Genomic DNA, 10,983 nt, shown 5'->3' on the forward strand with positions numbered 1-10,983 from the left:
CATGAACGAGGTTTATGAGTTTTCCTAAAACTCATTGGCGACTCCTTATTAGTTTCTTACAAAAAAGCTTAATGATAGGATCAATTCTAATTCAAGGTCCCCCAAACAATCAGGAATTCAAATCCTAACACACCTTAAAAAGTGTAAAACCCTTGGCTTTTAAAGGGCCATGGGCATAGAGGAGAAGGATCCCTTATCATGGGTACACCCTCCTCACAGTGACGACTCCATTGGAGAATTAGAGGTACCCTAAACTGACCACAGTGGAGTCGTCACTGTGAACTACAAACCTAGATACCAAACGAATGAGTGAGGACTGGCCCCACCCAAATTAGCCCTAGTGGAGTCTTCACCCAAACTGGCCCCAGTGGAGTCCTCATGTTGGTGACTCCACAGTGGCCACAATTTATGGACTGAGGAGTGAGGACTGCTCCAACTTTTTTTTTTTGTTTTTAGGGGTGACTGCTTCGCACTAATTGTAAAACAACACCTCATACTATACCGATGGCTTGAAAAAGGGCACGTGTCAAAATGCTGCTTCATCTTGACTTAAGGTCAACAGAAGAAACACTCCCAAGTTTAAAAGAGAAAAACAGAGGAAACCAAAAAGAAGCTTGATGATCACGCTTCATTCACAAAACGTCTCCTATAAAAACCATGCTCACTCCCACTCTCATTCCTCCTTCCTTCCGCTGCTACTACTCAATTACTCATTCTCAAAATACTCTCAAAACTCCGATGAATGGGAGACCCTAAAGCAGCGTTGTCGCCGTCGATATTACCACCGGGTTGCCGATTCTACCCTTCGGAGGAGCAGCTCCTTTCGTACTACCTCCGTCACAAGAACCACCTCAATTCGCCTCTGCAATCCTCATCTTCGTCTTCGAATGCCGATTATTACGACGCAATTAAGGAGATCAATTTGTATAATTACAACCCCTTTGATCTTCCGGAATTGACTTGCTTTAGATTTGGGTGCGGCGGAAGGAAGCGGCATTGGTATTGCTTCACTGAAAGGGTTAATGGTGGAGAAGAGGATAGAGGAAATAGAAGAGCTGGGATTGGGTATTGGAAGAGGAAAGGTAGGGTTAGGGATGTTATGGGTAATGGTGGTAATGTTATTTTGGGGAGGAGGAAATGCTTCATTTTTTATTTGGAGAAATTGAATGGTAAAACTGCTGTTCGGACTGATTGGTTCATGTATGAGTATGCTCTAATCGACAATTTTAAGGTATATTCTTTGAAATTTTTTGGGTTTTTTTTTGGTTTTGATTGCAATTTAGTACTTGGGATTTGTTTATTTCAGGTTTAATTTTGTGAAATTCTGCAATTATGTTAGGATTTATGTGTTTGAATTTGAAATGTGTTGTGTTTTTCGTTTTTGATTGTAATTTACTACTTGGGATTTGTTTATTTCAGGTTTAATTATGTGAAATTGTTAAAATTTATGCAATTAAATTAGGATTTATGTGTTGAAATGTGTTATTTTTCTTGTTTTCAATTTGTTCTATTGCTTTATGATTGTTGAATGATTAAAATTGTAGGGTATGGTGGACCTTCGAAGGTCTAACCTAGTGTTACCTAAATTCAGTAAATTGCTAGGCACCTCCAAGAACTACATTCAGAAACGAAGTCAGTGCAATGGAGCACTTTTAGACTAAGTTAGCAAGTATAGGTAGTGAATTGGGTCTCTATATCTGTTTTGGGTACCAAGGATATTGCAAATTGGGTTACATTGTTTTGATTTCTTAATTTAAAGGGATGCTTGTATTTGTTCCAATCTCAATTCAGAATGTAAGGATGATTTTTTATTTGTTATGATTGTACGAAGTAGGTTCAACCGTTCAAGTGATTTTTGGAATGGTGTTACCATAGATACTATATTTTAGGCTTAAAGTTGATGTATTCATCATTTTATTGGGTAATCTTGATTAAAAAGTGAAAATCAAGGATATTATGTGAAATAACTTGAGCAATAGTTGCTGCTGCAGGACTGATAAATAGTGGAGACAAAGATGCAGCTTGATGGACAGCTGTAATATATTAAGTATGATAGTCAGAAGGGCTTCCTGTCTAATAGTTTTTTATTGTTTTTAATATCTTGGTTTACTGAAAGCCAAGTTTTCCAAGTGTATAGGCAATTCTGTTTTTGGAGTTAGAAATTTTGGATGTTTTGAAATTGTACCCTCAAAGTATTGCCCAGTCAGGCAATATACTTAAATATTTCATTATAAATTAGGAATATAAAGTTATTGAATCCTTTTTCAATTGTTCTTAATAAAGGTTAAATTTGCACATTACAACTCTTTTTATAAGTATCAAACTAAAACAAATTAAGAAGATGCAAAGAACAGGAATTCTATGGCGTTCCTAATTATAATATATTTTACCTCATTTAGTCTAACAAATTAAGGTGTAAAGAACAGAAATTCTATGGTGTTCCTTACTATAATATATTTTACCCCATTCGTCTAAATGATAGGAATCTATATATGTAATACTTCCTCAATTTCTTAATACATCCATGAATTTGACTGTCACTCAATTCAACTCACAACCTTGACTATTATTTATATTATAAGATCTGTTAGTATGATGTATATTAAGCCTAATCTAACAACATTAAACACTATACTATTATTTTTTTAATATATAAATGAGAAATTGGTGTTAAAGCTCATATATAAATTGTGCAAAAAGCTAAAATGAATGTATTGAGAAAACCCATCCATCGCCTTGTTTCTGCACTAGTTCCCTTTACTTTGTTTCTCTTCGTCCCTTTGAGTATCTGAACCTATGCTTACCATCTTCAAAATCATGAGCTGCAAAATTCAGCTGCAAGCTACGCTTTGAGCCCTTTTCTCATGTGATTAATCTCTTCATTATGTAACAGTTGGCAGAGAGTGAGAATTACTGTTCTAATGCTGCTGTTTTATGATTTGGAGAAGCAACTCCCAGACCTTCAGTGTGAGTAACTTCAGTAAATTATGGGATCAGTCCTACATCTTCCTGGCCCTGTTGTAAAGTAGTACCAAATATACTTTATCTTCTACACATGTTGCTTCATTTTTGCAGCACAAAATTCTTGTTCAGTCTAGTTTCTCTTCAATCCTTGAGCAGTTCTTAGATTCACAAATTTATATTCTTATATTGATAAAAAAAATTAAACGTATACCAAATCCAAGTCAGAGACCTTACCATTTTATTAAGCAATGGAATCTACCATGCATTTGGAAGTGTTGATTTGCTCTTACAACCTTGATATAAAGATTTCAAGTGCTCTAAGAGACCTGGTTTCTAGAAGAGCTTCCAATGATAGAAAGTGTTCTTTCTTTGAAATGAATATTATGCATATTAAACACATGTTTGAAATATCTAGAAGAAGAAAGAGAGATCAAAGGAAAATATGTTTACATTTGATATTTTTGAGCAATTGAGGAGAAATAAAGAGAGCAAGTTCTTACAATAGCCTAAGACAGAAAATTAAACACTTATTTGAAATATTTGTACATTGCATATTATCTAATGTCATGAAATGGTAATATTTAGTGCCAGAATCCTTGTGGCTTTAGTTCAGAATGGAGATAGAATCGGAATAAGCCAGATATGATACAGAAGTTAGGGTCAAGTCATTGTGATGCTCTAGGTTAAGAGGAGTTAACTCAAGCTTCTTAGTCGAAAGTCCAAACATTGTTGAAATAACAGAAACCGTGGTAGTTTTTCTAGGCATCTTCATTGCTAGATTATTCATCAGTACGTTATGGTGGTTAATAGTCCTCGTAATCACAAGCATATGAACTATTTTAAATGTGTAGATTGTATTAATGTGCGTATTCATGGTGGAAAGTTGTTGATTTAAATGTCTTGTACTGCTTGCATTATTTTGATGCATTTTTGTAATGCATTTTGAATTTTGGCAATTGATGAGAGAAAATCAAGAGTTATCTTGTGCCTTAAACAACTGTTTTGAAGTTGGGATCTTTGTTTAGCGGGCATCAAGAGAGCAAAAGAGAATATGGGAGTGAGATGAAAAAGGGCCTCTTTGGCTGACTATGTCGTGGTAGAGTGTGGTAGCGGGAGACTAGGAGTTGAGAGAGAAGTATGGAGTGAAGTTTCAGCTTATTTAGGCTCCATTAAATTTAAAAAAAAAAAAAATTAGAGCTTGAACTAATACGAATGAATTAAACATAACAAGGGCTGTGTATTGGAATACAGTTCGTAGGGTTATTGCACATATGCATTGGTATTTTCACTGAACAGTATCTTAGTAGTTTTTCATGTGAATTTTTAAGAGGCTTTCAGGCAAGCAAACAGGTATCAGTAATTGTAATTGATACAGAAAGTGAACATTTTTTTAATTTTTCTCTTGGGACCAATTTGAAATCGTGACGTTAACCATTCTTAGTATGAAGCTGAGGCATTTGGGTTTCATTTTCGCTATGAAAGGTTTTTGAGAGAGGTCTTTATTTCAAGTTGCAATGTACAGTTTCTTAATGAGGTAAATAGTACGTGGCTGCATATATTGACTAAGTACTCATTTAAAGACTAAGAATTTCTTAATGAGTATTTATTGCTGGTAGTAATTGGACGGATAATCAGGTTATGCATGGAAATGCTATGGTTAATTGGTAAGTGTTGAGTTTAAGTAGTGTCATACTTCCTTCGTTCTTTTTTACTTGACCCGCTTTGACTTTTACACTATTCACCACCTCTCCTTTGATTGTCTTTTGTGAATAATATGTAAGGAAAAACATATTCATGTAGGATTTTTTAAAATTCGTATCATAAGTACTATCATAATATATAACTTTATAATTTTTACTCATGAAGAATTAAAGTTATGATTCATTAAGGTTTGCATTGGCAAGCGTCATAAAAGAAACAGGTCAAGTAAAAAAGAACGGAGGAAGTATAATTTATGTGTGTAGGTAGAACTCTTATTCGAGTAAAATAGCATTTGTGAAATTTGAGGTTTTGCCAAGGGATAATAGAATCTGAATTGCAGATATATGGTCCAGTTGCTTAAAATTAGTATGATCCAAAGAAAAATATCTTAAAGATTATGTTATTTAAGTTTATTTTATTTTATTTTAAAAATATTTGTGTGTTGATAGCTTTACCCAAATGTATTAGTTATATTATATTATTCCTCGAGCTTGAAAAAGTCTACTTTCTTGTTTTTGATGATCAATGATATTTTGAATTTTTTCTTTCATACTTTGCTTTTCTTTTTTACTTGTAATATTCTCCTTTGAAACACACGTTTATGATGAGATTAGAGAAGATAAATAGACAACTTAATTAAAATAGTTTGACAACTAGAACTTGATAATACAAGCTATACAAACCTTCCCTCTTACCGGTGTAAGATTGAACTGGTTAACTTGTGCTATCTTAATCATATTACATTTTTTGCAGGCCTCATTTGTTGTGTGCCGAGTGTTTGTCAAATCAAATGGTCGAAACAGCATTTCAGAGCATGCTTTAAGTTCATGTGCTGAAGAAAGCATTGCAACTGTGCGTCATATTGGTATTCAGCACGATTCAAGCACTGTTTCTGTCTTGGATGAAGATAAAGCACATGGCTTCTACTATGTAAATGGTATGATTGCGGGTCAGCCAACAAAATTGATGGAAGAGACAGAACCCAACATTCCGGTGAACTTTCTTAACCTTGAGTGCAATTTCGTAACATGTTTATCAATTTGTTAAGTAACATATCTGGGATGTGCTAAACAATTTGATGTTCTCTTTTCATGTAAGGTTTTTAATGTGTTTTCTGCAAAATGAATGCTTTTTTTTTAATGTAGTGTGAGCAAAAATATTAATGAATATTACTTCGTTTCAAAAAGTGTGCTTTGGGCGTGCCTAGGTGCCAAGCAAGTCAAGGCTCAAGTCAAAATGGCTTGACCTTGCAGGGTACAATTTATTCTAAAAGGCGACAAAAGAATTTGCTTCAGGCTGCCTCAACCAAGGTGCAAGGCGGAGTGCCTAGGCAGCTTCATGTATAAATGTGAGGGAGTAGATCTGAGTCTAAATCAAAAACAAAATTCCTTTTTTTTCATTATTTCAACCTTGATTGTCTTTAGGAAGCTAATCTTGGCAAAGGGACTCAATTAATTGCATAATAACTTCAATTTAACTCTCCATTAAAAACCCTAATGATTTTTTATTTTTTTATATTTTTAGAGAGGAAGAAGAATAATAATATTATCATTAATAAATAGCCATACGGCATCTGCAATAGTAATAAAGATTTGTAAACTACAACTTTAAAGAAAATAACATAACTTTTACAATCAAAATCATAACTATTTTGCATATTTGGCATAGCTCACACTCCACCGCTTTCATCTTGACGCGAGCAGTGATTTTCGATGTCTTCGCATCTTTCCAAGTGGAGACCTTCGCAATCTATGCTGTGTTTTGATCGTTGAGTTGATGACAAACCCTAAATCCATATGAATCCAAATCACCTTCTCAATTATTATTAGAACCCTAAAAATTCCTAATGATAGAAAAGCATATTTCACGCCTTTCACAAGTGGTGAATCAATCGAGAAATTGGTTGTTGCCAGCTATGAGAATTTTTGCTGGTGAACAATTTCTGTCCCGGCAAGAGGAAAATCCTCGTTCACAATGGTATAAATGAAGCTTAACATTTTGTCATGTAATAATGAGAGGAGCGGGTTTGGATTATCAATAATGGGATAGCAAAGTTATAGGAGTTGAATTTGAATTGGCATATAGTCAACCAAGGGATATTCAATAAAATGGTAGATGCTTTATCAAGAAATCTACAATAGCTATGTAGTTAGTGTCCATCGAATCCATTTGCAGTGTTTCTTGTGAGCATATTCAAGCTGTCTTTTTTCAGGATATCTTCGCACAATATATGATCACATAGAATGTGGAAGAAATCAAGAAAGGGCATCATGATTCGATTGTGGAGGAAGAGTTGTTTTATGAAGGAAGGGTTGATGATGCTAGTCACTTTGAGCTAGTAATATGACTCTCCCAGCAGGGTTTCTCTCTAGGAAGTTGAAGACATATTAATGTTTAGTTTTTGAATGGTTTTGGGTCTATAAGGAAAGAAGTGGCAGCAAATTCAACCTTATTTAACCTGCTAGCCTTCTTCAGCCCTTGCCCCTCCCCTCCCATCCCACGTTTAAGATGAAATCATGATGGATTTCGTCATAGGGTTAATAATATTACAGGGAATTTATGCCATATTTGTGGTGGTTGATATTAACCATGTTTGCGCACTTCATTGGAATAAATTACCATTTTACTGCTATGGTAGGTGTATAATCATGAAGGAGTTGGTGTATCCATATGGGCCCGAGTTCCATCTTCACCGACAGGATCAGCCTGCCCATCCCACACCTCAAATTAGATACATGTATGCAAGAAGGGAAGGGATAAGTATTAAGGATAGTACACAATAATGAGGTTGGGAATCCTGTTATGATGTCAGAAGGTGAGGAAGAGCATCAAAAAGGAGGACACTCGTGAATCAGTGAGGGAGAGAACAATGTAATGGGGAGAGAGTATTATAAGGGTTTGTTAAGTCCGTCTGAATAATTTTGGGCACTTGAAAGTCTTATATTTAGGTACTGGAATTTTCCATAATTATAGTTTCAGTTTTTTTTCTCTTTCCATCGGTTTCAGTGACGAACCATTGAAACTTTTGCTTACCCAGTTTAGCTATGAGCTTCTGAGTGTTTTGACGCCCCTCTTCAGCAACCTTTGCAGAGTGAGGTGTGGTTTGTTTATCTATTCTCTTAACCCTGTTTGTTCTAAATACCACCACTCCACCAAATTTTAAACCTGAATAGCCTGATTACCTGCCTCTCGTAGTAGCGATACAATTGGCTGCAAAATCTATTAATATTGGTGTTTCTTCACTTGTTTATATGATACACAGAAGCTTTCATTGGTTGGGTACTTGGTTTTTATTTACCATCAGAAAATTAATTGTAAATTTATGTTGGGATTTTAGATGTTGGATGATTACTGTTCTTGTCTCTTTAGGTATGATTTTTGGTAAGGCATTAAAAATACTTTTGGGTGAATGCATGTGGGTTGGGATTATCTATGTATTGTCATAATGGCGCACTTGCTTAGCTCCTAAAAGTACAACTATGAGGGAGTTGCCAAGTGTGCATACACAGATACACTTTGAGCGGAGATACCTTCTATCAACATCAAAGTTCTTGAATGCGATGACATCATGCAATTCCTTTGACACCATTTCCTTCAGCCGTTTTGTTTGGAAGTGTAGGTGAGATTATTAAAAACTGACCATTGTTTATTGGACGTAATCTCTTTAATTTGAACTCCTTGATTCAGGTCCCCAACTTGATAAAAACCCTAATGTGCAAATTGTGCATGTTAAGTCAAATTGGAGGACGTCCATCCATTAATACATCAAAATGCTATTCAATACCAATCAATTGCTTGCTTCTTGTTCTGTCCATACAAAGCTATAGAATAATTATCCCTGAACCCTATAAAAAGGAAACTAGCAAACTGCATACCTCTAGCAGATTCCTTGGATTCTGAAATCAGGACTAGTTGACTTAGCTATGGATGCTTAGTTTATGTAGACCATATCAAGGAGTTATTTAAAGATGCGAGGGATGTGTTTTACTGGGATTTTAAGATTGGTTTTAAGAATTTGTTAAGCATGACATAGGCAATGCAGGTGGTAGGAACTTGGGCAGGCTGTGAAGGATGAATGGTCTTTTGACTCAATTAATTTTGGAAGTAAAATATTGAAGGTATGTGGAAAAATGGATGACTTGGAGAGATGATGTTTTAGATAACGAAAGTTGTGGTAGGTAGGGGAAAGTATGAGTAAAAAGAGTTGGTAAAATGAACCTCAAAGGTGAAAATGGGTGTACTGGATGAGTGTCCATTGTTGCAGTGACAAAACAAGGTTTGATACAAAGGGTTTGGCTTATACAGTGGTAGTTTGAACTCTGAAATACTTATAATTCTGGCAATGGGGCAACATGGAATTTTTGGGAAATCATGGAAATCCTCCACTGGCCTCATGTCTCTCTAGGCATCCTTGTTTTTTAGGGTACATGTTGCTATAAAAGGATATGGAGACTCCCAAGAGAAATTATGTAAAATTTGCATTTCTTTTAAAATGGTGGACATGGTTTCAATGAATGGCACAAAGACCCTTTATTCTTTGTTTCTCTAGAACCCATGTCAAGATTTAAGTTTTGCTGGTTGTTTGAACAGCAGGTTAAAAGACTAGATTTAACTCATTCAACTTGCTTAATCTATGACAAGTATAATTTTGAACCTTTTTAAAGGCTTTTGAGGATTGCAATGTGAGCCACCTACTTTTGGTGTTCTCTTGCTTTGAGATCCGAACTACCCTACTTTTCAATTGGCATGGCCACCATGGTGCTGCTCTTCTGTGAAAACAAGCTTAATTCCCTTGGAAGTTCACCTTGATTGGGACATGTTAACTTTGATTTATATTTTCCTTTTCCTTTTCAAATTATAATTTATATTTTCATTATAGTCCTACGTTCCATGTATGTTTTATAGGTGAAATCACCAGGGCATGTTGGCAGTGCTGACTTGGTCAATTCTTCGAGTCCTCGGCATTTAGTATCCAACCTAGAACGAGATTTTATAGAGTTGGATGATCTTCTCTGAGAAACCTGCAATAATCATTTATACAAGATGGAACCTGTTATTACCATCTGCATTGAAGTTATGTTGAAGGAGACTGGAATTGTTGCTTTTCAACAGTTCACATTTTGCTGCTACTACAACTTTGTACATCTGAAATTGGTATTCCACCAAAATCTGCATTGATGAACCTCATCATGGTATGGCTGAATTAGACGCTCGTTAAGTGCTGGTTCTATGTATAGATTCTGCACCCCTGTAAACAACACTAGAGTTGGTTTTATATCAAAATTATGTAGGGAACATTATTAACAGAAGCCAAGTTTGACAATGCTGTGGCAGGACGTGTCTTCCTGTTAAAGGTAAGTCTATATCTGATTTGTCACTTTCCAGTTCCAGTTAACACTTTCACTTGCAACTCATTCCCATGCTGAATGTGCAGATTTTCACCATTCCCTTTGACAGGCAAGCTTGGTGCATACTGATTGGGGTATTATTCCCAATTGCGGAGAATCTGTCCTTGACGAAGCTCTCCTTCGTAAATGTTTACTGTTTGCTCTATTTAAATCTTTGCTAGGTCCAGGTGGAAATGCTTTTGAAAGTGAGATCCGAATAGTGCTTTGACGGAATTCTCTTGTAAATATTTCAGCTATCTGTCTTAGTTGGATGCGAGTAATTGATTATATTGTTATAAGTGCTGATTTCGTTTGTAAGGCTTATGTGCGTGTTGGGAATTAAAATTAAGGCAGTAGCTTTTCTATGAAATTATCATGAATGCATTGCGAAGTAAATTATGTTCTTGCTATTTGTTTGGGAGTATTTCAAAGTTGGATGCGAGTAATTGATTATATTGTTTTAAGTGCTGATTTCGTTTGTAAGGCTTATGTGCGTGTTGGGAATTAAAATTAAGGCAGTAGCTTTTCTATGAAATTATCATGAATGCATTGCGAAGTAAATTATGTTCTTGCTATTTGTTTGGGAGTATTTCAAAGTTAAGCTTGTGAGAAGTTAAGCTTGTGAGCTGATGGACAAAGCTACTTGCTTACTTATTGTCTTTAAGTCCACCCGATTTCCTCTTTCTAGGAACTTATCTGTTTGGTTCAAATATCAGAAAGGAATGGAATCAAGGAAGATTAACGAAAGGAAAGAAACTCAAAGCCCACAAATTTCCTAGTATGCTTGGTTCAATTTGGCAAGGAAATGGATCATGGTCTTTACGAAGTAATCTTTTAGTGAGTTAGGTTGAGGTGTTTAAAAGAACCTCCTTTCAGTCCCTATTATTCTCACCGTCTCCTCAAGCTATAGGAAACTCCATCTTCAAGCTTC

The 10,983-nt window shown here is 35.5% G+C and overlaps 1 protein-coding gene across 2 annotated transcripts; it reads left to right on the top strand.

Annotated features, from left to right (window-relative positions):
• Positions 1–404: 404 nt before the first annotated feature.
• LOC110696616 (NAC transcription factor 29-like) lies at positions 405–10,629 on the top strand. Of its 2 annotated transcripts, none has more exons than XM_021873953.1 (4): positions 405–1,231; positions 5,419–5,658; positions 9,571–10,019; positions 10,100–10,629. In XM_021873953.1, the coding sequence occupies exons 1-3, from the start codon at positions 743–745 to the stop codon at positions 9,679–9,681; spliced, it is 840 nt and encodes a 279-aa protein (XP_021729645.1). In that variant the 5' UTR covers positions 405–742; the 3' UTR covers positions 9,682–10,019; positions 10,100–10,629. The 2 variants fall into 2 exon arrangements, with proteins under 2 accessions (XP_021729645.1, XP_021729646.1); XM_021873954.1 differs by having other exon boundaries at positions 10,123–10,629.
• The last annotated feature ends 354 nt before the right edge of the window (positions 10,630–10,983 follow it).

Source organism: Chenopodium quinoa, unplaced genomic scaffold (assembly GCF_001683475.1).
Source record: "Chenopodium quinoa cultivar QQ74 unplaced genomic scaffold, ASM168347v1, whole genome shotgun sequence".
NCBI lineage: Eukaryota > Viridiplantae > Streptophyta > Magnoliopsida > Caryophyllales > Amaranthaceae > Chenopodium > Chenopodium quinoa.